This window comes from Dictyostelium purpureum (genome assembly GCF_000190715.1).
Source record: "Dictyostelium purpureum unplaced genomic scaffold DICPUscaffold_59, whole genome shotgun sequence".
Taxonomy (NCBI): domain Eukaryota; phylum Evosea; class Eumycetozoa; order Dictyosteliales; family Dictyosteliaceae; genus Dictyostelium; species Dictyostelium purpureum.
In genome coordinates, this window is record NW_003519396.1 from 1 (window position 1) to 25829 (window position 25829).

General features: G+C 23.0%; 14 protein-coding genes across 14 annotated transcripts; 10 read left to right on the plus strand and 4 right to left on the minus strand.

Annotated features, from left to right (window-relative positions):
• Window positions 1-291: 291 nt before the first annotated feature.
• On the minus strand, window positions 292-1044 carry DICPUDRAFT_149923 (uncharacterized protein; the record flags this gene model as incomplete). Its single annotated transcript, XM_003285970.1, has 2 exons — window positions 292-559; window positions 815-1044. 2 exons carry the CDS (start codon window positions 1042-1044, stop codon window positions 292-294), a joined length of 498 nt encoding a protein of 165 aa, XP_003286018.1.
• Window positions 1045-1202: 158 nt separating this feature from the next.
• Window positions 1203-1783, plus strand: DICPUDRAFT_53966 (uncharacterized protein). The gene is made up of 2 exons (XM_003285950.1): window positions 1203-1348; window positions 1447-1783. The coding sequence occupies exons 1-2, from the start codon at window positions 1228-1230 to the stop codon at window positions 1695-1697; spliced, it is 372 nt and encodes a 123-aa protein (XP_003285998.1). The 5' UTR covers window positions 1203-1227; the 3' UTR covers window positions 1698-1783.
• A 218-nt stretch (window positions 1784-2001) lies between these two features.
• Window positions 2002-2996, plus strand: DICPUDRAFT_46490 (uncharacterized protein). Its single transcript, XM_003285951.1, has 2 exons — window positions 2002-2312; window positions 2385-2996. Exons 1-2 carry the CDS (start codon window positions 2006-2008, stop codon window positions 2972-2974), a joined length of 897 nt encoding a protein of 298 aa, XP_003285999.1. The 5' UTR covers window positions 2002-2005; the 3' UTR covers window positions 2975-2996.
• Window positions 2997-3231: 235 nt separating this feature from the next.
• DICPUDRAFT_149926 (uncharacterized protein) lies at window positions 3232-5940 on the plus strand (the record flags this gene model as incomplete). The annotated part of the gene is made up of 1 exon (XM_003285952.1): window positions 3232-5940. One exon carries the CDS (start codon window positions 3232-3234, stop codon window positions 5938-5940), a length of 2709 nt encoding a protein of 902 aa, XP_003286000.1.
• Window positions 5941-6933: 993 nt separating this feature from the next.
• On the plus strand, window positions 6934-7165 carry DICPUDRAFT_149927 (uncharacterized protein; the record flags this gene model as incomplete). The annotated part of the gene is made up of 2 exons (XM_003285953.1): window positions 6934-6943; window positions 7014-7165. The coding sequence occupies 2 exons, from the start codon at window positions 6934-6936 to the stop codon at window positions 7163-7165; spliced, it is 162 nt and encodes a 53-aa protein (XP_003286001.1).
• A 450-nt stretch (window positions 7166-7615) lies between these two features.
• Window positions 7616-7843, plus strand: DICPUDRAFT_149928 (uncharacterized protein; the record flags this gene model as incomplete). The annotated part of the gene is made up of 2 exons (XM_003285954.1): window positions 7616-7625; window positions 7692-7843. The coding sequence occupies 2 exons, from the start codon at window positions 7616-7618 to the stop codon at window positions 7841-7843; spliced, it is 162 nt and encodes a 53-aa protein (XP_003286002.1).
• A 174-nt stretch (window positions 7844-8017) lies between these two features.
• On the minus strand, window positions 8018-9200 carry DICPUDRAFT_30237 (uncharacterized protein; the record flags this gene model as incomplete). The annotated part of the gene is made up of 3 exons (XM_003285971.1): window positions 8018-8429; window positions 8510-9028; window positions 9100-9200. The coding sequence occupies 3 exons, from the start codon at window positions 9198-9200 to the stop codon at window positions 8018-8020; spliced, it is 1032 nt and encodes a 343-aa protein (XP_003286019.1).
• A 295-nt stretch (window positions 9201-9495) lies between these two features.
• On the minus strand, window positions 9496-12112 carry gpaA (guanine nucleotide-binding protein alpha-1 subunit). Its single transcript, XM_003285972.1, has 4 exons — window positions 11866-12112; window positions 10423-11167; window positions 10099-10353; window positions 9496-10020 (listed from the first exon to the last, which is right to left on the minus strand). The coding sequence occupies exons 2-4, from the start codon at window positions 11002-11004 to the stop codon at window positions 9787-9789; spliced, it is 1071 nt and encodes a 356-aa protein (XP_003286020.1). The 5' UTR covers window positions 11005-11167; window positions 11866-12112; the 3' UTR covers window positions 9496-9786.
• Window positions 12113-13346: 1234 nt separating this feature from the next.
• Window positions 13347-14906, plus strand: DICPUDRAFT_30238 (uncharacterized protein; the record flags this gene model as incomplete). The annotated part of the gene is made up of 3 exons (XM_003285955.1): window positions 13347-13760; window positions 13853-13956; window positions 14018-14906. The coding sequence occupies 3 exons, from the start codon at window positions 13347-13349 to the stop codon at window positions 14904-14906; spliced, it is 1407 nt and encodes a 468-aa protein (XP_003286003.1).
• A 472-nt stretch (window positions 14907-15378) lies between these two features.
• DICPUDRAFT_76912 (uncharacterized protein) lies at window positions 15379-16745 on the plus strand (the record flags this gene model as incomplete). Its single annotated transcript, XM_003285956.1, has 2 exons — window positions 15379-16525; window positions 16585-16745. 2 exons carry the CDS (start codon window positions 15379-15381, stop codon window positions 16743-16745), a joined length of 1308 nt encoding a protein of 435 aa, XP_003286004.1.
• A 277-nt stretch (window positions 16746-17022) lies between these two features.
• Window positions 17023-18529, plus strand: DICPUDRAFT_149932 (uncharacterized protein; the record flags this gene model as incomplete). Its single annotated transcript, XM_003285957.1, has 2 exons — window positions 17023-18003; window positions 18494-18529. 2 exons carry the CDS (start codon window positions 17023-17025, stop codon window positions 18527-18529), a joined length of 1017 nt encoding a protein of 338 aa, XP_003286005.1.
• A 324-nt stretch (window positions 18530-18853) lies between these two features.
• DICPUDRAFT_149933 (uncharacterized protein) lies at window positions 18854-20358 on the plus strand (the record flags this gene model as incomplete). Its single annotated transcript, XM_003285958.1, has 4 exons — window positions 18854-19137; window positions 19232-19481; window positions 19554-19903; window positions 19977-20358. The coding sequence occupies 4 exons, from the start codon at window positions 18854-18856 to the stop codon at window positions 20356-20358; spliced, it is 1266 nt and encodes a 421-aa protein (XP_003286006.1).
• Window positions 20359-20493: 135 nt separating this feature from the next.
• DICPUDRAFT_149934 (uncharacterized protein) lies at window positions 20494-21840 on the minus strand (the record flags this gene model as incomplete). The annotated part of the gene is made up of 3 exons (XM_003285973.1): window positions 20494-20929; window positions 20998-21476; window positions 21553-21840. The coding sequence occupies 3 exons, from the start codon at window positions 21838-21840 to the stop codon at window positions 20494-20496; spliced, it is 1203 nt and encodes a 400-aa protein (XP_003286021.1).
• Window positions 21841-22692: 852 nt separating this feature from the next.
• On the plus strand, window positions 22693-24930 carry DICPUDRAFT_53972 (uncharacterized protein; the record flags this gene model as incomplete). Its single annotated transcript, XM_003285959.1, has 5 exons — window positions 22693-22942; window positions 23031-23288; window positions 23358-23429; window positions 23507-23929; window positions 24004-24930. Exons 1-5 carry the CDS (start codon window positions 22769-22771, stop codon window positions 24928-24930), a joined length of 1854 nt encoding a protein of 617 aa, XP_003286007.1. The 5' UTR covers window positions 22693-22768.
• Window positions 24931-25829: the final 899 nt, after the last annotated feature.

Here is a 25829-nt window from a genome sequence, read left to right on the forward strand (position 1 = left end):
ATTGTTTTTTATAATAAAAAAATGAAGAATATAAATAAAAAAAATAAAAAATAAAATGAAGAATATAAATAAAAAAAAAAATTTTATATTAAAATAAAAAATCATTATTAATAATCAAAAAAATAATTTATATGAAATTATAATAATTTTTTTTTTTTTTTTTTTTTATTCTTACATCCAATTTTTATAACTGTTTTTCTTGTAAAATAATTGAATAATTACAATGCATTTGTAAATTTTTTTTTTTTTAAAAAAAATATATATTATACTACTATTACTTTATTATTTAAATTATTTTGTTTTTTTTTGTTTTTTTCCTTTAAATGAAGCTAAAGCAATGGGGGCATTTCTCTTTTCTAATTTTTGTTGAGCAGCAATTTTTCTTAAAGCCATAACTTTTGGTGAATCGTTATTGCCATATGGTCCACCTGGTAAATAATTTGGAATAAGTGCTGTAAGATTGTTTTCGATTTCTTTCTTTTTCTTTTCAACTGATGCTTTTAATTTTTCTGCTATAAGTTTTGGCATATTATCAACTGATTCTTTAATTTTCTTTTGTCTTTATTTATGTATCAAATGATTTATATTAAACCAAATCAATTGATTTATATTAAATTTGGTTGTTTTTGAATTGGGTTTGAATTTATTTCGATAAAGTTAATTTTAAATATTAATTTTTATTGAGTTTAGTTTGGTTTGATTTGATAGAGTGAGTTGATTTAAAATATGTAAAGTTTAGTTATCCAAATTAATTTAATATTAGTTATAAGTATAAAATGATTATATAAAAAGATATAATTTAACCTATATATACCTTGGAATTTGATTTCTTTCCCAAATAGTATGTTTTGGTTGTTTTTCTGGTAATTGTTTTTTAGTATCTGCAAGTGGCCATTCTAATTGGAGTCCACGAGTTACATGTTTCTTTAAATCGCCAAGTTGTCTACCTGAAAGTTTTGGTTGTAACCAACCATTTTCACCTTTAATTGGTAAACTGTATTTTAATAATGCTTCTTTATTTATAATATATCTAGTTGTGTTCATTTTTGATAAATATATATAAATAATATAATATTATAAAAAATAATAATCAAAAAAAAAATGAAAACGAAAAAAAAAATAAAAAAAAAAAAAATAAAAATTTTTAAAAATTTTTCATAAATTTTTATAATTTTTTTTTTTTTTTTTTTCAGTAATAATCTAAATAAACACAACACACTTTTTAAAATGGAAAAAATTTCAATTTGGCTTTTAACTGTTGCTGGCTTAAGACTTTTAGGTGCTTCACAAGCCTTTTTTAATCAAAGTAGAATTAAATCAAATGTATATTCAGGTGATCCAAAATTAGGTATGTTTTATTTTTTTGTTGTGTTTAAACATTTTAAATTTCTTTTATGGTAATAATATGTATATATATTAATATTTCTTTATTTACGAATTTTTTAGCCAATCCATTATTCTGTAGATTATTCGGAAGTTGGACTTTAATGAGTTTCACTTTATGCATTGCAACTGCTTTTAACCCATTTAATAAACCATTATATTTCTGTACTTTTGTTTCATTCCTTATTGCTGCTGGTCACTTTATCACTGAATGTTTCATTTTTAAAACCTCACGTATCAAGGACTCAATCTCACCATTCATAGTCGCAGGTACTTCAATTATGTGGATGGGTTATCAATTATTAAATTGGTAAAAAAAAAAAAAAAATATCTAAATTATCATAAAAATCAAATGTATCAACAAATAAAATTTATTTAAAACAAACCATTTATAAATAATAAAATCGGTGATTGCCATTTCTTTAACTTTTCACATTATAATAGGAAATGTAATTACCAGTGAAACCCACACTTTTAAATATTTTATTTTTATTTTTTTTAATTTTTTTTTTATTTTTTTTTTATTTTTAATTTTTTTATTTATTTTTTTTATTTTTTATATTTATTAATTAATAATTATTTTTTTTTATAAACACATATACAATAATAATAAAAGGTTAAAATGGGATCATCACAATCAAAACACCATCATCACCATCATCATCACCACCACCATGATGGTAATAATGCGGCACAACAATCACAAATACAACCACAACCACAACCACAACCAATATTTAGCCAAGTAAAAATGCCAGAAATAAATATAAAATCAGAACTATTAAAAGAAGAGCATATAAGGTTAATTTCAAAATACCTACCGGATAATACGTATAGAGATACATGGAAACTGTTGTTTTCTTCACCAAAAGATGGTCACTCATTTAACAGATTCTGCCATCATGCCACCGATAAGGGTTCAGTATTAAGTAAGTGTAAACTGTAATATTATATCTGTTTATGTCATTGAGACTAATATTCATTTGCTTATTCAATATTAGTTTTAATTAGAGAAGAGGGAGGACATATATTTGGAGGATTTTGTGATGAAGCATTAAAACCAAAATATCCTAAATTTTATGGAACCAAAAATAATTTTGTATTTACAGTAGAGCCCAAATTAGAAATATTTCAAACAACAGGATTGGACAGAAACTATCAATATTTAAATCAAGGAAGCATGACACTATTTAATGGAATAGGTATGGGTGGTATTGAAGACCTATTTGGATGGTCAATTGACGGCAGTTTTGAAAACGGAACAAGTAAAGGATCACCAGAGATATTGGAGTGTGGCGATGGAAAAGCACGTTCAAGCACATATGGTAATACATGTTTAGCATCATCACCAGAATTTAAAGTAGTACATGTTGAAGTATATTTACTCAAATCTTTGGAACTCACCGAGGAGCAAATATTAGAAATTGAATTTAACAATAGAAAGAAAGGAAAGCAAAGTGTATTAAATGATGAAGGTAACAGTGACAAAGCTATAAAGAGTATGATGGGTCACGAATTTAGTGTATATAACGAAGATCTCAATGAAGATCCTAATAAAATAAAAGATAATAAAATAAATTTTTATCCTTAAATATTTATATATTTAAAAACATAAAAACTGGTAAATCTTGAATTTTAAATTTTTTTTTTTATTTTTTTTTTTTTTAAATTTTTAAATTTTTAATTTTAAATTTCTTTTTAATAATTTTTTTTTTTTAAATTTACCCCAAAATTATTTTTTTTGTATTTTTAAATACTAATAATAATAATAGTAATAATAATAGTAATAATAGTAATAGTAATAGTAATAGATTTCATTTTAACCCATAGTATTGTAATAAATAAAAAATGGATAAGGGTTTTAATTGTGATAACGAAGTTTTCTTTTGGAGGGTTTATCGAAATAAATTTATAAGAAACAAAATATTTAAAGAATTTAGAATTTTTTTTGAAGCAAAGTACTCGTATTACGAAATTATAAGCATAGAGTGGATGGTAAAGAATCGTCATTATAATCTATTAAAAGAGAAAATAAGGAATAAAGAAACCTTATCATTTAACCATATTTATGTGGACGATAGCGAAAGATTTAATGAAAGCCATTTGTTTTCATCAGCAACATCATTAACACCGACATCATATAGAATTACAAAGAATATGGATATAACTACTTTAAAGATATTCAAATATTCAGTTTTTAACTGCCCCGAATTCAAATATAAAGAAGAATATAAAGAATTATATTTAACGTTATTCGAAAACTACGGCCACTATTTTTTTTCGTTTATAAGTAATAATTTAGAACCACAACAAGAACCACAACAACAACTACAACAACAATCACAACAACAAAGACAAAATATTATTTTTAATAATATATTAAATTTAATAAATAATAGTGCAAATAATTTTAATGAAATGAATAATTTGGCTTTAAAAATGATAGAATATGACAATGCAATAGTACTAGAAATATTTATAGAAAAGTTTAAGTTTAAACCCAAGGTAGATAATTTCTTAAGAGCTTTATCAATAAACTCTTTAAAAGTTGCTGAATTTTTATTCAAGAAATTCGATTTCAAAGTTAAAAACAAAGAAAAATTATGGCGGGATTTATGTGAAACCTATTTAGATAACACCCAGAGGGATTTACTTCCAAATACAACCACTACCTCAACTGCAGCGGCTGCAGCTACAAATGTTTCATTTGCACATGCTTTAAATTTTTCACCTGAACCTCCTCGAATCATATCATCCAATCAAATTAATCAAAGAGCTCTGTTTTTAGTAGATGTTATGAAGTTTGAACCACCAAGTGTTGCTCTAAAAGATTTCAAGTATCTATTCAATTTGGTTTTATTTGATCAACCTTTAAGAGTGCTGTATGAGTCGTGCATGGTAATTTCATTGTTAAAGCAACCACTCAAACCATACATCAACTATATAAGCGATAGAAAATCAAACAAATTCAATATAAAGAATATAGAGTCGTTTCAAAAGTTGGACCAATTAAAACTTCCTCCACCTCATATTATACCCTTTGAGGAACTTAGAGAAATGAATTTTAGTTTATCAGAAATGGATCAACTTGTAAAAAACTATCCAAGTGTAGCAACTGAAAACAATGAAGTAAATCAAAAAGTCGAAAGATTAATTATGATGATAGTGTACTTTCTAGATCCATACCCAAATATTTTTGGCAAGAATATAACCTATTTCGTCTCAAAATACTATCAAGGTGAATCTTTTCAAATACTAAAAGACTGGAGTGAAAAAGAAACATTCTATAAATATTGCAGCAAAGAAAGAGAACTACAACTTACCAATTATCTAGTTTCAATATATTCAGAAAGAGATATACAACAACTAAAATTTTTAATGAATATGTTAATATCACAGGATAAAATTGATTCAGTTAAAATAGTATACGATAAACTTTATAAAATTACAATGACTAAACTCGAAAGAATAATTAGCACTGATAATAGTACAGGTTATAACCATGCTATACTAAATAACATAGGACATGAAGATTTAGAAAAAGCAATTGTGTCAACAATATTTATTGATAATATATTTTTAATGGTAAACTCAACTGAAGTATTTGATTTTATTTATGAAAAAAGTCCATTACAATTTCAGTTAAATCAAATCTTTCCACAGAAATGCTTCCTTATTAAACATTTTTATAAAAACCATAATTTAGAATATAAGGTGCAAACCCAAAAGTTTTATTTCCAGTCCAGGGCAATACAAGCAGACTCTTTAAGGTTCATCTATGACCATTTAGATGATTTTAGAGTATCATTAAGCTACCTAATAAGCAATTGGTGGGAGCTTTCAAAGCAATTTCAAAAGCAAAGCCCAGAAGAACACGGCAAAGATAGTAGTGATGGTTTCCAAAAGTTTAAATTTTTTATTTCATCTGCAAACTATATGAAGGGTCCAGAAATTACATTGTACCACTATTACAACAACACATTCAATCATTACTTGTTGGAAAAGATTAGTAGCTTGAACGATTTAAAAAATCATCAAAAACAATACCTTCATCATACTCCTGGTAGCTTCGACTCTACAAACTACAGCCTTACCAATAGTTTAAATCAAGTCATGGGTCAAATAGCAACAAGAGGTGATATTGAAACCTTAAGTTTCATTATGAAAACTTTATTCCCAAACGAAAATGATAATTTGGTAGAAAGAAAGTTTATAATAGGGGTATTATTCTCTGCAACTTCAGTGGGTCAATTAAGAATATTCAAGTTTTTAAATGATAACTATAGCTGGGTTTTTAAAGTATATGATGATTCAATTTATAATAGCAGCAATTATAATAATAACAATAACAATAATAGTAATGAATTTACCTCAAATGATGATGAAAAAAAACTAGAGGTTTTCCAAAAGTCTCACTATAGAATCACAACCGACATTTTAAAAAGAATGGTTTCCGTATCTTTAGACCATTGCCATATAGATACTTTAAATTATCTTCAAACAATACCAGCTTTTAGAAACCATATAAATTATAATTTAATGAAAAGATTTATATAAATAAATTTTATTTTTAACATATATATTACAGATGATCAAAATGTGGTCAATTTTTGGTTTTTTTTTTATTATTGCAGAAATTAATTTAAATATAATAAATAGATAATAGTTGTTAACAACTAATCACAGATAAAATATGTAATTAAATAAATAAAAAATAAAAATTTATTATGAAAACAAAAAATGCAATTTTAGTAAGAAAAATACTTTAATATGACTCGATAAGTTGATGATCAAAATTTTTATATAAAAACTTATAAGCTTATTCAAGAACTATCCACGCTATTTTACAGATTTTTTTTAAATCAAATTTCCATTTTAAATTTCTTCAAAGAAAAACAATCCTTACTTTATCTTTAGCTAGAGTATTGGGGAACATAGCACACAATTTCCCTATGTATTTAGTATAAATCACAAAATTCCAACCCATGCTAAATGTATTAGAAACAAAATTATGGAAATAAATTTATTAATTACATTTATAAAACATTAAAAATAACAAATTTTTATAATAAAGATTTCTTAATTTAATTAAACATTGATATGATTTTGTCTAATTAAAAAATAAAATATTTTATCAAAACCAAAAAAATAGACTTTGTAGCCATATTAGTTTTATATTTGTTTATTAATATTACTATTTAAATTACTTGGTTTTTTATTTTTCTTTTTTAAAATGCTTAAAAAAAAAAAAAAACTATGGTATTAGAGGGTTAAATTTTATTTATTTTTTAATTTTCAGAAATGTAAAATTTTTTAAAAATAATCACACACACTAATTATTACATATCTATAAAAATTTATAATTTTAAATTGTAATTGAATTTTAATTATTCATATTTTTGTAAAAAATTTTTATAAAAAAATTTGATATTTATTTTATATTGGTAAATAAATAATACCTTTAATAAAAAAACTATAAATTAAAAGTAAAATTTTTTTATTTTATTCATTCAAAACAAAAAACAAAAATCAAAAATCAAATTTTATAAAATGTTATTTAGTAAGTATTATAAATTTTAATTTTATTGGTATCTATAAATATAGATTTTAATATTTATTTTATAAAATAGAATCAATCCAATCAATCAACAACATCAAATCATCAACCAATAACAAAGTTGCTACCGATATGATCAACCAAGGACAATCCTCAAACAATGTTGCCGTCTTAGGTTTAGTTATTGACCTTAACCCACTCTTAAACCTTAAAGTTAGTCTCTAAAAGAAACAAACAATTTCACACTGCAACCGTGAAAAAAAAAACATATCATTACTTTTATTTTATTACAAAATCTAAATAAAAACTAATTTATTCATTATTAAAAAAAAACTTTTAATTTAATTCTTTAATTTAATTCTTTAATTAAAACTAAACATTATACCCTAATTAAAAAGATACTATTTTTTTTATGATTTATTTAAAACCCTTTATTTATTTTTTTTATCATTTATAATAATTTTTATAATTGTAATGAATCTTATTGGGCTATCAAATAAATCAATCTTATAATTTTACCTAATATATTTATAATAAGTGTTCCTTTAAAAATTGTAACTTTTTTAAAATATTTTTTACTTTTTTATAATTTAAATTAAATGGTTATAAAAAAAAAACTATAAATAAAAAAAAAAAACTAAACCATTCAATACAAAAATACCAATACAAAATAAAATGTTATTTAGTAAGTTATAAAAAAAAAAAAAAACTAACTCTAATATTAACAATTCTTTTTTTGACTTTATTATAGAATCAATCCAATCAATCAACAACATCAAATCATCTACCAACAACAAAGTAGCCTCCCAAACTATTGGTTCAAATCAATCATCAAATAGTATCGCTCTTGTTGGTTTAGCTGTTGATATTAACCCACTCTTAGGTTTGGGTATCTTTATTTAAACCATTTATTTCAAAGATAAATTTATTTTTTTTTACTTTTTATCAAAAAATAAAAAAAAATCATAAATAAAATAATATTATTTATTACCTTCAAAAAAAAAAAACTAATTTTTTAAACTTTATAGTAAATTTTATTTCCACGATAAATATATTTTAATATCTTTTATTTTATTTTTATAAAACCTTTTTCTTTAAATCTGGGAATACCTTGCCAATTTTCCCTAAAAGATATTCACCATAAGTATAAGTTGTATTATTATGAAGGTTAACATGGTCCCATCTTGTGGCACTATCATCTTGATTTTCTACATCTTGTAAACCTTCAATAGCAGTTGGTAAACTATTAAAGTGTGGATCGAAAAAGAGTGGGAAACTAATTCTAGTTTCACCTGATGTATTTAATCTTACACGGTGAGGAGTTGAACGATAGTTACCACGGGTAAGACGCTCTAACATATCACCAATATTACAAACAAAGGTACCTGGGATTGGTGGAGCTTCAATCCAGCCATTTTTAGCACGTACTTGTAAACCACCTACTTTATCTTGGTATAATAGAGTAAGAAGACCATAATCGCTATGCTCTCTAATCAATTTAAATAATAAGCTATATTAGTATGATATATTTATAGAAATATATAATATTATATCTATAGAGATATATACCCAACACCCCATTTATAATTATTTGTTTCTTCTCCTTTAAATGATGGATAATTAAAAATACGGAATAAAATTAATGGATCTTTTGTATATTTTTCATTAAAATAATTTCTTGGTAATTTTAAACTTAAAGCGATTAACTCCATGACTGAATGACCTAATAAAGTAACTTGATCCATATATTCAAAAATTGTTTTTCTAAAGCCTTCGATATCGTATTCCTTTTCTTCTTGATCGCTTGGTAATAAATTTTTGCCATGAATTGGGGTATTGTTCTTTACCATTTCATGGTCATCATCCAACTCACTGCCTAAATATAAACCTTGCTTAGCATCTGGTAAATCAGATGTATATTCGCCACCTACAATAAAATATCCACGCCATGCTTTTTCAGCAAGCTCCATTCTCCATTTCATTTTAATTTCTTCTTTTAATGCGAAAAACTTTTTTGACAAATCCTCTAAACGCTGAATTAAATCTTGACTAATTCCATGACCTGAAATATAAAAGAATCCAAATTCTCTATTTAACAAAAAAATATTAAAATAAATATATAAAACCAAATATTTAATATTTTTTATCAATGAACCCACCTACAAGCTTTTTCGATTTCATCTGCTATCTTATCTCTTTGCGAATCATCTTTCATTAAAGAAATATCGATAATTGGTAATGTTTCTGCAATCTCTATCATTTTTTATTTATTTTATATCTATTTGATTATTTTTAATAATATTTAAAAAATAAAAAATAAAAAAAAAACTAATTTTTTTTTTAAAATATCTAAAAAATAAAAAAAAAAAATAAAAAAAAATAAGAAAACTATAACCATTTTTCTTTAGAATGAATCTCCATCCAATTCCATCAAATCTTAATTATGCCAATTATAATTTTATTATGGTTTTTAAAAAATAAATAAAAAAATTATATTCACAAGAAATCCACAAATAAATAAAAAAAGATAGTGCAAGTGACTATTTTAAAACTTTAATTAAAAATTAAATAATTTTGTTATTTTAAATTTTATTTTATTTTTTTATTTTAAAAAATTATAATACAGTATTTGTATCGTTACTAAACATACTATTTTTATTCTGATGCATTACATCTCCACAACTCCTTCTTCTTTTGTTTGCTATCTTCTACACAAAGTTATTTTTTCTTTTTTTTTTTCTTTTTTTTTTCTTTTTTTTTTTTTTGACAATTTTTTTTTTTTGTTTTTTTTATTAAAGAGATCCAAAATAGGTTAAAAACATACTGGCCACCATGACTGAGGAAACCTAGAGAACCATACCAGCATCTGATAATGTTAAGTTTAACACAATATCTTTGACAGCATTAAATACTACAAGAATATTATTGGTATCAGTAGCACAAGTTAAATGTGGATAAATAGATTTCTTTGGGTTTTCGTTTTGGCTAATAAATTGTTTTTTAATATATTCTGAGCATTCTTCATAGGTTTGTGGACCATCATAATCTTTGAAACAAACAGTAATTGGTACTTTGGTGATCTATTATTAAAATAATAAAAACGTTAATATTTATTTTTAGTGGGTGGGGTTATAAATATTGAAAAAAAGACTAATTACCTTTTCAGAGAAGATATCTCTTTTATTTAAGAAAAGAATCATGGCAGTATTGGCGAACCATTTGGTATTACAAATTTCTTTAAAGAGTTTAAGTGATTCTTGCATTCTATTTGTAGTATCATCTTCATAAAGTTTAAGATCGTATTCGCTGAGAGCAACACAAAAGATAACTGCTGTAACTTCTTGGAAACAATGCATCCATTTTTTTCTTTCAGATCTTTGACCACCTACATCAACCATTCTAAATGTACTGTTCTATAAAATAATAAAATATTTATATTAATATATATAAAAATTTGTTATTATTATTTTCATATTACTTACTTGAATTTCGAAAACAGTTTCAATAATACCAGTAGTTTTGGTACGTGAACGTAAAACATCATTTTCATTTGGAATATAATTTGGTTGACTAATTCTTTCAATGCTATCAAAATAATAAGCAGCTGAATCGTTCAATTGGAATTCAGATGATCTTTGGAAAGCTTGTTGAATACCTGGATCGTTCCAAAGGGCTTTAATATCTTGAGCCAATTCTGGGGTGAGAACACCGTTAAAGTGATCACCAAGATCGTTTGAAATTCTAGATGCAGCTTCTTTATTACCTTCGCTAATACCAATTTTAAGTTCTTCGGCAGCATTGACTAAAACTCTCATTGAACCAACTGTGTTATTATAAATAATGGTTTTGTATGATGATTTTTCTTCTTCTGTGAAACCATTCAAATGAATAATTTTCATTTGTTTAGCAATTGTAGATTTACCTGATTCACCTGCACCTAATAAAAGTAATTTAATTTCACCGTCTAATCTTGATCTAGCTTGCTTTAACATATTATTAATATTTTGATTGGTTTTGATTTCTTCTGCTGTACCCATCTCTGGTTTTCCGCAAATATTACCCATGTTTTTTATCTATATATATGTTTATATCAAATTTGATTTTTGATATAATATTTAAAAAAAATTTGTGATTTTTGAAAAATTTACTGATCTTTTTTTTTTGAGTGTTTTTTGAGTGTTTTTTTGAAATAATACAATTATATAATATTAAATTATTTTATCTAATCTAAAATAAATAAATAATAAATAAATAAAATAAATAAATAAATAAAATAAATAAAAAAAATAAAAAATAGAAATTTTTAAAAAAAATATAAAAAAATAGTTTTTATTTTTTTAAAAAAAAAAAATAAAAAAAAAAAAGGAAAAGAAAAGAAAAGAAATATAAAAATGTTAATATTATAATTTGATAATTTATTTTTTTGATATGATATATATAATTATATTTTGTTTTATATAAATTTAGTTATTATTTAATACAATTTTAAAAATAGAAAAAAAAACAATACAACAACAACAACAACAATAAAAATAGAAATAAATATTAATTAATAAAATAGTGATATTTGAAATAATATAAAATAAAATATTTTAAAAATAAATATTAAATAAAATAAAATAAACAAAATAAAAACAAAACAAAAAAAACAACAAGCCAACAACAAAATATATATGAAAAACTATAATTGTATTTTTATGTGAGGTTTGTTATTGTGTTTTTTTTTTTTTTTTCTTTCTTTGTTGTTGTTTTTTATTGTTATTGTTTGTTGTTCTTGAGAGTTTTGTTTATTTGTTAGAATAATGATAAGAAAATTTGTGTGTTTTGGTGTGTATTTAATGTGTATTTTATTTTTAAGTGTGTTGTTAGATAGATATTGAAAGAATATAGTAATAGTAGTGGGTGGGTGGTGTGTGGTTCATTACTTTATAAAAATATTATTATAATAATGTTTTTTTTAAACTTTTATGTGTTTATAAAATAATGTATAAATATATATAAAAAGAAAACTCTAAAGGTTATAATATGATTATTTTTATTATGACTGATTATTATGATTATTATTATTATGATTATTATTTTTATTTTTTTGATATATATACTATTGTGTTAATAGTTTGTTTGTTTTATTTTTTTTGGTTTGTTATTGTTGCTAATTTGTTTGGTTATGTTGTTATTGTTGTTGTTATAAGGATGTTGGAAGAAAAGAAATAAAAAAAAAAAAACTTTATAGATTTTTTATAAAATAATGATAAAAATAAAAAAAATAATTATTTGGGGGTTATTAAATTTGTGTGAGAGTGTTGGTTATTTTTTGGTTTGTGTGTGTTTGATAATATCATAATAATAATAATAATAATAATATTAATAAAACTATTATTTTAATTTTTTTACGAAATGACTCTGCTGATTTTATAAAATGTTTTGATTGATAGTAGTGTTGTTTCGGTGTGTGTGTTTGTGTGCGTGTGTGTGTGTGAAAAATGAAAAAAAAAAAAAATAATAATAAAAATAATAAAAAAATTAAATAAAAAAAACTTAAAAAAACTACATACGAGATCAATTTAAAATTAATATATATAAATATGTTTTTAATATTATTTATTTATTTATTTATTTTTAAAAACAAATGAGAGAGTGGTACAAATATACACGTTTAAAAATCTTGGCATATAAAAAAAACCATATACTTGAAAAAAAAAAAAAAATTTTAAAAAAAAATAAAAAAAATATTTTTAAAAAAAAAAAAAAAAATTTTAAAAAAAATTTAAAAAAAAAAATAAAATAAAAACTTACTGTTTTTTTTAACGCACATAACCATCATTTAGATATAGCTTTTTTATTATTTGTGTGTGAGAGTATTCGAAAAAATGTAATTTTCATTTTCATTAAATATCTTTTAAAATTTTTTTTTTTTTTATTTTTTTATTGTGTATTTTTATGTGAAGGTTATTGTGAAGATTATTTATATATATATTTTTAGATTGTTTATAAAATATCAAAAAAAAAAAAAAAATTAAAAAATTAAAAAAAAATTAAAAAAATAAAAAAATTGGAATAATATTAAAATAAATAAAAAAAATATAAACACAAATATTCATTCCAAATAAATATATTTACTCGAAAATTATTTGTATTTGTTTTTTTTATTTTTATTTTAATATTATTTCAATGACACAATTAATTTAAATTAATTGTTTAATATTTATTTTTTTTTTTTACTTTTTTTTTTTTAATTTTTTTTTAATTTTTTTTTTTTTTGATTTTTTTTTAAATTTTTTTAGTTTTAATTAAAAAAAAAAAAAAAAGTATCCTACGATAACAATAATTAAATAACAATAATAAAATAATAATAGAAATAACAGTAAAATAGCAATTAGTTTTTTTTTTCACATAAATTAAATAAATGGATAAATCAACAAAAATATTATTCGATGTGTTTATTACGGATCCAATTTCAGTAAATAAAGTTATTTATCGGTCATGGTTGGATGGCATTTCGGAAAAAGAAACAATTAATTTAAGAGAGGAATCAAAGAATCCAAATATACCAAAGCATTTAATACTTGAAGAAACAGAGGATCAATATAGAATTTTTTCATTACTTCAAAAAGCATTAGAACATCCTAAAACACTTTCATCACATTCAATGTTTCAAATGGACCCATCATCAAGAAAGTTATTAATCGAAGGTTTTTATGATTTCGACGAGGATTTATTAAGGGAATTAATTGGTAGAAAATTAACATCGGGTCAAAGAAGAGATTTGGATGACACAAGCGAAAAATTAAAATTAAGATTATCATCATGTGAAAGACAGGTAATTGGTTTATCATCATCATCATCATTATTATTATTTGGGTTAGTTAAACAAGTTACTAATATAGGTTTTTATTAATTTTAATATTATAGTTTGATAATTTAAAGAGAATTTCAAGAGTAGTATATGCAGATTTGAAAACCTCAGCTTTAGAAATTATAATGAATGAATTTTCATTACCAAGAGAATTATCAAAGTAATATATTTTTAAAATTATAATATAATTATTATTATGTTAACAACTATTTTATATTTAGGAAATATGTTAGATTATTATTTTTATGTTTTCACAGAATCGATTTATCAAAGAAAAAAATTCAATTTTTAACAACATTCGATTTAATTAGGTTATCAGAAATTGTTATGAATCAGTGGGGTGATCCTATTAGAACATATGCATTGGAGCTGGACTTAAAATTAAAAGAGGATGTTAGAGATTTAAAAACATATTTAGGCAGTCAAAAAGAAATTTCAGAGAAGTATTGGAAATTAATAAAAAATAGATATCAAATTGCATCTACCTCACCAAGAATAACGCCAGTGACAAATTCATCATCATCTATAGGTGGGGCACCGTCTTTATCAAATACCCCTTCACTATCATCAATGAATAACTCTTCAAATTTTGTTCCCATTTTATCGACCACTACACCAAACTCCTCAAATACACCAACCTCAACAATACCGCAATCTTATTCCTCATCAAATATATCAGCAATGAACCAACAACAACCACAAACTATATTCCAAACCAATCAATCATCCACACCCATTATAACATCAACATCTAGTGGTATCATCTCCACCAGCACATTATCACCCGAGAAATTAAAAAATCTTGAGGGTAAGTTTAAATCGATATTGAAGGGTTTCCTTGTTATTGGTTCAAATTTATCAGATAGCAAAGAGTTTAGAAATCTCTTTGAAGATATTGTCGAAAAGGTTATTGAACCACTCAAAAGAATAGATTTGGCAATTTATGAAGTAGATACATTTTTCGTTTTCCTTCGTGAAGTTTTTAGTCCAGAGCATTTAGGTATTACCTCTTTACGTCATAGAGACCGTGTTGTGCACAATTGGAAATCATTTTTAGAGGGTATACGTTGTGTTGTAATTTATATTTTATCACTTAATAAATTGCCTTAAAAAACAAAATAAATAAACAATATATAATTTCTTTTTATTTTTTTTTATTTATTTAAAAATTAATTAATTATAAATGATTCTTAATTAATGATTTATAAACTTTATTTAAAATGTTAGGATTTAACATTGTGTTCTTTTAAAATTGATTTATAATAAATTATTATTAATTAAGTTTCAAATGAAATTATTTAAAAAATTTTAAAAAAAGTTAAACAATGTTTAGATTTATAAAACATTTATTTTTTTTAACAATTATTGGAATTGTTATTAAAATTTTTTAAAAAATAACTATTTTTTTTTAAAGACATATAATGGGTTTAATAAAAAAATCATAAACTCTAAATACTTTTAGGATCATTTATAACCGAACAAAAAAAAAAAAAATTTTTTTTTTAAATTAAATATTATTTTTTTTTATTTTTTATTTTGTTTAAGAATTTTTTTTTTTTTATTATTTTTTTTTTTTTTAATGATGTCCACAACCACAACCACAACCATATCAACCACACAATCAAATATTAAATTAAAATATAACATTGAAGATATTGTAGTTGATCTCCCATCATTTTCAAAAAAATTCGAATGTAATGTTTGTTTTAATTATATATTAGATACCAAGAAAAAAGAAGCAAGGCAATGTATTGAAGGACATATTGTATGTTTACCATGTTGGCAGCAATCGTTAAGAGGCAGAAAAGAATGCACACAGTGTAGATCTCCAGTGGAATCGGTTTCAAAGCTTAGTAGAAATAGATTTATGGAAAAAGAATTTGAAGAAACTTTAGTAAAATGTCCCTATTCAAATCAAAAGATAATAAAAGAAGCAATTGGTACCCAAAGTATTAATAATATCAATCCAAACTTAATAAAACTTGACATATTATGTGACAGTGTGGTAAAATTTAAAGATTTGGATAACCATCTAGGAAATGAATGTCATCACCGAGTTTTTAAATGTAGTTGCAACCTATATTATAGAATCTATAGTTCAGAAGATCACAACAAGCAATGTTTATTATCAAATGTAAAATGTGAACATTGTTCCAAACAAATTCAAAGAAGGCTATTACAGGATCATTATAAAAATGATTGTGCAACTCATTTGTCAAAAAATTTATCAAAATTATCAGTGAAATGCGATTACCAAGGTTGTGAGACAGAATTACCAATTCACAAAATTTCAGATCATATTACATCTCATATGAACCATCTTCATTCCACCATCAAGCAATTAGAAAATAAAAATAAAGAAATAATGGAAAAATTAGAAGATGTAAAATCTGCATGCAACAGATCGATTTTAGAAATTGTCTTTCTTAAAGGAAGTCTTAATAATGTGAGACTAGGTTATGCCAACTCACTCAGCAGTTTTTGGGCAATCAGTGATTATAAATCAAAATTAAGGGAATATCCTCACAGGAAATTTTTAGATTCTAATGCTTTTAACGTAGGTCCTTTCAGATTTAATTGGCGTATTTACCCTTATGGGTGCCCTGGAAATCCTGGTCAAACATCACTACATCTTACTTCAGTCGAGCTTCAGGGCCTTGACGTGACCGTATGGTTTAATGTTAGAATTGAAAACGATAATTATTTAGTAGAAAGATGCAAAACGTTCTGTAAGTTTAATTAAATAATTTTCTATCAATCATAAATACTAATTTCTTCTTTTTATTAGGTTTTAATGAAGTGCACCGAACTGAAAATGGATTTCCAAGATTGATAACCTCAAAGGAATTGGTTTTTGAATGTATTGATAAAGATGGTGATCTACAAATATTTTTCGATATTAAAATAGAAAAAGTAGAATCAAATGAACAAGATCCATTGTTTTCTTAATAAATAAATAAACAACTTAATAGTCTATTTTTGGTTTTTAAATTTTTTATTTGTGTTTTTGTTTTTTTTTTTTTGGGGGGGGGGGGGAGGGGTTTAAATTAAAAAACTTAAAAATTTTTAAATAACTTAAATTGAATTTTTGATTTAAAATATTAAAGTGGGTTTTTAGTGTTTATTTTTTTAATTTATTTTTACAAAATATATATTTTATTTTTATTTGTTTTTTTAACTTTTTATTTATTTACCAATTAAAAGACTATAATTGCAATTTTGAGAAATGGCAAAAAAAAGTATTGAAAAAAAAAAACCTGTTCAAACAACTCCACAACAAAAAGAAGAGGATGGATCAATTAATTTGAAATTAAACTACACTATTGATGAAATTGTAGTTGATTTTGAATCTTTTGATAAGAAGTATGAATGCAATGTATGTTGCAACTACATTTTAGATACCAATATTAGAGTAGCAAGACAATGCCCCAAAGGACACTATGTATGTATGGAGTGTTGGGAAAGAATTTTAAAAAGTAAAAAGGAGTGTCCACATTGTAGAACCAAAGTAGAGTCTGTACCAGCACTAAGTAGAAATATATTCCTTGAAAATGAATTTAATGAATTACTAGTACATTGCCCATTTTCAAAAGAAGGTTTAGTCAAGAATGGATTGAGTTTTAATATTACAACTAGTACAAATGATAATATTAAAATCAATAAAATTTGTGATTGCAAAGTTAAGTTTAAAGATTTAGACAATCACTTAAGGAATAAATGCCATAGAATTATAAAGTGTTGTTGTGGTGCTTATTTCAAAAAAGAAAACCATCCAGATCATATTAAACAATGCCCGGAATCAAAGATAAGTTGTGAAAATTGTTTAAAACCAATTTCAAAATCCCTATATGAAAACCATAAAACAGAATGCTCTGAATTCTTTATAGGTCAAATTAAGGCATTACAAAAATGCAATTTCCCAGATTGCAATATAGAATTACCAATGTATCAAATGGGCAAACATATGGAATCTCACGTCAACTCTCTTTATACTATGATAAAAGATCTCTCAATTCGTATTGATGAAAACAAATTAGACCATCAAAAATTTCCTGATGAATACTCATACCAAAATGAAGAAAAATATTTACAAATAGTTAAAGAAAATAAAATTTTAAGGGAAAAAATTGAAAATAATGAAATGGTAGGTGTTTGGACAATTCAAGACTATAGAATTTCAAATTTTATTACATCAAAATCATTTAATGTAGGTTCTTTTTCTTTTTTTTTATTATATAACGAAGGTTTGAATGATACATCCATAATCCTTATTGCAAACAATATGAAAGTTTTAAAAGTAAATGGAATTTTCAAAATCAAAATTTTAAACTTCTCGAGCGAAATAAGATTTAGTAAGTAATATTAATAATTGATAATTAATTATTTTTATTATATTAATTAAGTTTTTTATTTGCAGTGTTTGATGATAAAATAGGAAAACTTTATATGGATATACCAAATAAATCATTACATGATCCATGTTATAAAAATGACTTGATCATTAATTTCAGTGTTAAAATTTTAAATAATAATTAAATCATAATAGATTCCTAAATTGTATAAATATTAAAAAAAAAAAAAAAAAATAATTGTGCCCTATTCCCAATCCATACCCCCAATTTTTACCAAATTAATAAAAATAAATTAAAAATTTTATAAACTCTTTGAAAAAGTAAATTTTAATTTCAAAAATATAGATGAGTGATTTACGATTTAAGGTAAAATTAGGTTAATAATAAGAAATAAATAATTTATATTAATATAGTAAAATCAATCATAATAATAATTACAAAAATAGATTGAAATAAAAATTAATAAAATTTAAAAAATAAAAAAAATAATTTTTTTATTTTTTAATTTTTTATTTTTTTTTTTTTGAAATTATTTTTTTTATTTTTTTAGATTTATTATTTTTTAATTCTCTTTAAAATTTAAATTAAAATATAAATTATAATTTATAAATATTAAATAATAATAATAAAATATAAATAAATAAAACCAATGTCTTTATATAAATAGTAATAATAATAATTTTTATAAAATAAATTAATAATAAAATGTTTACAGAAAAAGAAAGATTAGAAGCCAAAAAAATTAGAGTAATACAAGATTGTTTAGAAAATCCTATCGATATTGAAGGACTTAGGATGTGTGCAATCACCGAGTTTGGATTTGTAAATAATGTATTAAGAAAAAGAATATGGCCAATACTATTAAATATAGATACAAATAATATAATAAACCACAGCGAGCATATTATAGATCATAAGGATACTGATCAAGTATCAAAAGATGTAGAAAGATCAATGTGGAGATTTACAAGAGGCAAAACACAACTAAGGTATGTAATAAATAACAAATAAAATATTTTATATCAATAATAATAATAATAATAAATATATATAATCGAATATTAATTAATATTTTTATAATAGAAATCGTAAAAAACCAGAATTAACTAGAATTGTAAACTCTGTTTTATCATTACATTCAAACTTATATTATTTTCAGGGTTATCATGAAATTGCAAGTGTTTTACTTTTGATTACAGATGAATCTTTAGCATTTGCAATGTTGGAAAGATTATCATTAAATCATTTTAGTGACTGTATGTTACCAAATTTTTCAGAAATTTTAAAATTATTAAATTATATATTTCCATTGGTATCAATGGTAGATCAAGAGGTATATACAAAATATATTAAAAAGCCCATAATCAATCTATCCCATTTATTAACTTAATCATTATCATTTTAGGTTTATGACTTTTTAATTAAATCAGGAGTGCAACCAATGTTTGCTATTAGTTGGATATTAACATGGTTTTCACATAACTTAGAAGAGTTGGATTTAGCAGCAAGAGTTTATGATTATTTTTTATCAAGCCATCCTATGGCATCAGTTTATTTTTCAGTTTCAGTTATTACAAATCTTAGAGATCAACTATTAAAATTAGAATGTTCATTCGACTCTATCCATGCCTTTTTTACATCCAACTTACCCGAAAATTTGGATTTAGATAAAATTATATTTGAAGCTGATAAATTAATTGATAAAATACCACCCAATAAAATTCAAATCATTTCTAAAGAACCACTTTTACCAACGTATGTTAACATTACTCACCTATATAAGCTATACCATAATCAACACTAACCCTATTGTTTTTCATTAATAAAGATCACCTATTAATCACTATCCATGGGATTGGATGTCTATTAATAACGCAAAGAGAAATAGCTATAAAAAAACATTATTAAAGAATCATAAACTATCAAAGAATCAAAAAAGACACAGTCAAGTGTTTAAAGTAATTTTCTTTATATTATTTGGATCACTATCACTCTTTGGATCCCTCGTTTTCCTTTCAATCAAATCACCAACAACCTTCAATTCGCTATACTCTTTCTTTTCACCAATAATATTAAAAATTTTAAATTTCAACGAACCAAATAGTCCCATTAAAAATTACCTTGCCAATTTATTAAACTATTCAATGCCAATTTTTAATAATAACAACAATAATAATAGTAATGTTTTAAATAATAATACTATAAACTAAACAAATAAATAAAACAATAGGAAAGAAAATATAACCGATTTTATATTTCTTTTTCTTTTTCTTTTTTTTTTATTGTATAAATAAATTTTATTTTTATATATAAATTATTGGGTGGGTGGTATTTTATTTTTGGTTTTAGTTTTCTTTCTTTTGATTTAAAATATGTAAAAGTGAGTTTGTTGATAACATAATTTCGGCTATTAAATCAAAACTTGCACGCTTATTTATTGAATTGATTGAAATTTTAGCACATTCTCTGGTGGTTTCTTGGAAGGCACATAAAGTTAATGCTGTAATTAAATCCTGATAAATGGTTTCAGATAAGAAAACTCTTTTCTTTGAAAGCTCTTTAGTATAGTTATTTTGTTCTTCGATTGAGTTTCTATGAATTAAATAATTGGTTAATCCAGTAATTGGTTTATAATGTTCAATATTTCCTGTATTATTATTATTGTTATTGATATTATTGGATGTTGACTGTTCATTACTTTCAGGTATCTTTGTATCTATTTTTATAATTCTTTCACAAACTGGAAAATCTTCGATATATTTATAACCCAATGCTGAAATTCTATAAAAAATGATTAATGTTAAAAAAAAGAAATAAAAAATAAAAATAAAAAAAAGTTTATAATTTACCTTGTTGTCATTTCGCAAAATAAAACCCTTGAGATTATAGATAATGATAAAATATTTTGAGTATATACACTTTGAATAGTTTTAATTAATATATTTCTATTGTGTGATGTAATTGATTCGATTCTTGGCAATGGTTTTTCTAAAATGATTGATTTCGATTGTTGGTTAAGGTTTTTAAGCATACTTTCGGTTAAAGATGAATTACCAGATGGAAAGATCTCTTCAGATTTATAAATATAGGATGGTAATGAGAGTGTTGGTGGATTGAATACCTTTTCTTTTAAACCTCTTTTAATATACTCTTGATTGTAAATACAAATTAAAACTGATTCTAAACCAACCAATGCATTATTTGGGCCACATTTAGTCAAATATACCCAAAGTAATACAGGTAAAAATGATAAAACAAATTTCTTACTGGTTAAACAACTATTTAAATGATACCATGTATAAAACCATTTACAAACTATATCACTTTTCTGTTTATAAAATAAATAGAATCTATGTTAATATAAAAACCATAATTGTCATGGTAATTATTGCAGATTTACTTACTTGACCGAATGAATCTAATAAAATTTTATTTAAAATACTTTGGAATAACTCTTCGTTATTTAAAAATATGGATGCATAAAATGAAATATCGGAAACTGGTGACTCTAAAAGGGACTTCATTAATTTTTCAACCTCTGCATTATCACTACTATTCTCTGAATCAAATAATATTATAATTTGTTTTGATAATTTGGAGGCAGTTATACTATTTTCATTATTGACACTTTCTTTTCTTTGTGTTGAAGTTGGGTTAGTGGTAGTGGTGGTGGTAGTAATGGTGGTATCCATTTTTATATTAATTATTAGATTATATAAAAACAATATATATAAGAGTTTGGATTGTATTATTATAATTATTATTTATTTTATTATAAAACAATAAATATAGATAATTAAGTGGTGGTATTCTCCAAAAATAACCCCAAAGATGTATTAACACACAATTTACACTTAAAAATGATTAATTTTATAAAAAAAAATAAAATAATAAAATAATTAAAAATTTTGAAAAAAAAAAAATAAAAAAAAATTTTATTTTTTTTTATTTTTTTTTAATTTTTTATAAAATTTTTTTATAATTTTTTTTTTTTAGTTTATCGAAAAAAATCTTTTAACCATTTGTTTGCAAAAACACAAGGTTTCATACATACAAGCACAAATCATATAAAAAATCAAATAAAAGATTCAGTTTCTTCTTTTTTTTTTTTTTTTTTTCAATCATTAATTTTTTTTATATTATAGTGTAATTTTATATGTATTTTTATTTATTGTAAAAAAAAAAATAAAAAAATAAAAAAATAAAAAAGATTTAATTTATAAATCACATTATACACAATACAATATACCCACACATAAACATAGTTTATATTATTTTTATCTTTTACCCACCCAATTAACTTCCCCCATTTCTCACACAATATTTTTTTTTTATTTTTTGTTTTTTTTTTTTAAATAGCTACTCACTATTATCAAAAAAAAATAATAACATATAATAAAATCTATCATATCTCAAATATAGTTTTGTGTGCAAAGTATTTTACAATTAATAATTTTAATATTTTAATAAATTAAATTTTAATTAAAATTTAATTAAAATAATTATCTTTATAAAAAATAAATCATTTACACTCATATAAAAATAATAAATTTGTTGTATCAGTAAATAAAATCTAAAAATAATCACTCAATAAATATATAAAACTATAACAATAATAAAATGAGTGGACTTAATAATAGTGGTAGTGGTTTTTCACCATCCTCATCACCAGGTAACAGTAGCAATGCCAACGTAAAACCAAAAAGTACATCAGCACCAAAAAATGTAGAATTAGGTGTTTTTGGAAGAACTATGGGTGTAGCTAAAATTTCAATGCTTCAAAAAATGGGCAAGGTACGATTATAGTATATTAATAGATTTATAGATAATAGATTTTATAGATATTAATATCAAGATTTTTTTTATAAATATAAATAATTAGGTCGAAACTACACAATCAAATCCACAACTTGTTATTGATAATATGAAAGTTAAGGTATTAAAAGTACTTTATGATGAAACCATTAGATTATCTAAAAAAATGGTTTCAAAATCACAAAAATATATTCAATCATCGACACCATTCCAAGAATCATTACAAGATCTTGCCAACTATTATACAAACGAAAATTCTACTGGTAGATCAATCGAAAATATTTTAAAAATTCATGCTGAAGTCGCATCCTATAGAGAAAAACAAGTAAGTTTTTTTATTATACATTTAATATTTTTTCATTTTAATTTTGCTAATAATTAATTTTTTTTTTAGCAAACCTCTATTACCAATAGATTTGTGTTACCAGCCGATAACTTTTTAAATAATGTTTTGGTTCCAGCAAGAGTAAGTCATAATTTTAAAATATGTAATAATTTTAACTTTTGGTTTAATATCTAATATTAATCTTAAAAAAAATTTAGAAAGCAAAAGATAAATTTAGAGAATCTAGATTAGAATATGATTCAGCATTAGGTAAATTAAAAATGGTACAGCAACAAACAAATATTGATTTAAAACAACTTTATATTGCACAATCACAATTTGCAACCTATAAATTAAGATTCATTCACAGACAATATGAAGCACAATGTAAATTATCCGATACAGTTCAAAGACATGGTTTCGAATATTTAGTTCAATCAATAAATTTATTAGCAACTTTACATGATCTTTATTCAAATACTTGCACTCATTTAAATGAAAATGAACAATTAATTCAAGAGATGAGAGATTACTCTGCAAGCCAAAAGAGACTTTTCCAAGAGCAAAAACAAGATCAACAATTAAAACTTTATGAAATCTCAAGAGAAAAAGAAGAGAATAAATATAATGAATTGGTTCAAGTAAGTCTATACACTTATCTTCAGCATCACCATACTATTATAGTATTGATATTAATTTTTTTTTTATTCATTAGATTTTCTCATCACCAGATTTAGCTGTAGTAAATGCAATTTGTTTATCAGCAGGTAGTGACCAAGAGGCAATTTTAGAAGATTTAGTTAGAATTCTCGATGCTCATAAACAAACATTACCAATTATTAAACTTGGTATTACAAAAGAAGTTCAATCGACATCATCAGCTTCAACATTATTCAGAGGTAATAGTACTGCAACTAAATTGATGACAGCTTTCACCAGAATGACAGGTAGACCATATTTAGTATCAACATTAAAACCAGTTGTAGATAAACTCTTAAAAGATCCATCAGGCTATGAATTAGATCCAGAAAAAACAGCAAACACTGAAGGAAATGTTCAAAGATTAGCTCAAATCTGCCAAGAATTCCTCGAATCTATTTACAACTCTATCGATCAATGTCCATTACCATTCAGAGAAATGGCAAATCATCTTCAAAATGAAGTTGTAAAGATTTTCCCAGAAAGCAAGCATACCTCTGTTGGTGGTTTCATTTTCCTTCGTTTCTTCTGTCCATGTATTTTATCACCAGATACCTGTGGTGTATCTGACTCTGCATCACTTACTATGGAAGCCAGAAGAGCCCTTATTTTAGTATCAAAAACCCTTCAAAATGTAGCCAATGGTGTAGTCTTTGGTTCAAAAGAAACATATATGAAGGATATGAATTCATTCTTAGAAAATAACATGGATAGTTGCAAAGTATTCCTCGATAAAATTTCAGAAATGCCAGCAAACTCTGATTATCAACCATTATCCTCAATTTCCGAAGTTAAAAATAATCAATTACCTTCAATTCATAAACTATTAATTAAAAATTTAGAAAAAATTTTCAAAACCTTAAATCAATACCAACAACAATCTGTCACTTTTTCATTAGTTAGTGCACTTGGTAAACTTGGCGATACCATACAAACCGAATAAATAATAAATAAATAATCAATAATAATCAATAATAAAAAATAATAAATTCCTTATTTTTAAATATTTATAAAATAAATATTTAAAGTTGTAATAGTAAAAAAATAATAAATTATGAAATAAATAAAAAAAAGTATAAATAAATTAGATTAAATAAATTAAAAAAATGATAATTATTTATTTTTTTTTTTTTCACTGTAAAAGTTTTAATTACATATATTTCTTTTCTCTACTTTTTTTATTTTTTTTTGTGTGGTGTGTGAAAAATTGTTTTGAAAAAAAAAAAAAAAAATATATTTGCACACTGACAATTATTATTTACACAATGTAAAAAAAAATCTTGATAAAAAATTAAAGGTATATTTCTCAAATCTCACAAATCATCGATCAATTTCAATGAAGAGCATTAGATCCCCATATTAAATTTTTATAACTAATTGATAAAAAAAATTAGAAAAAAAAAAAAAATTGGAAAAAATAAAAAATAAAAAAAATAATTGGTTAAAAAAAAAATTTTAAATTTTTAAAAAAAATAAAAATAAAAAAAAAAAAACTTAAATAAAATTTTTTTTTCTTACAATCTAACAAATAATTATATTATATAATAATAATAATATATAGTAATAATAATAATAATAATAGTTAATTTATTAAATTTAAAAAATAAAAAATAAAATATTTAAAATAAATTTATATATGTACATAAAATCATTAAACTATTATTTTATATAATTACATAGTTTTAAAATACCATCAAATAATAAAATATAAATATTAATAATAAATAACAATAATAACCATATTAAGAATTTATATTACTCATATATCTCACTACAAAATTCACACCTCATAATCATCATCATCATTATTATTATCGTATCAAAAATACCAAATTACTCATC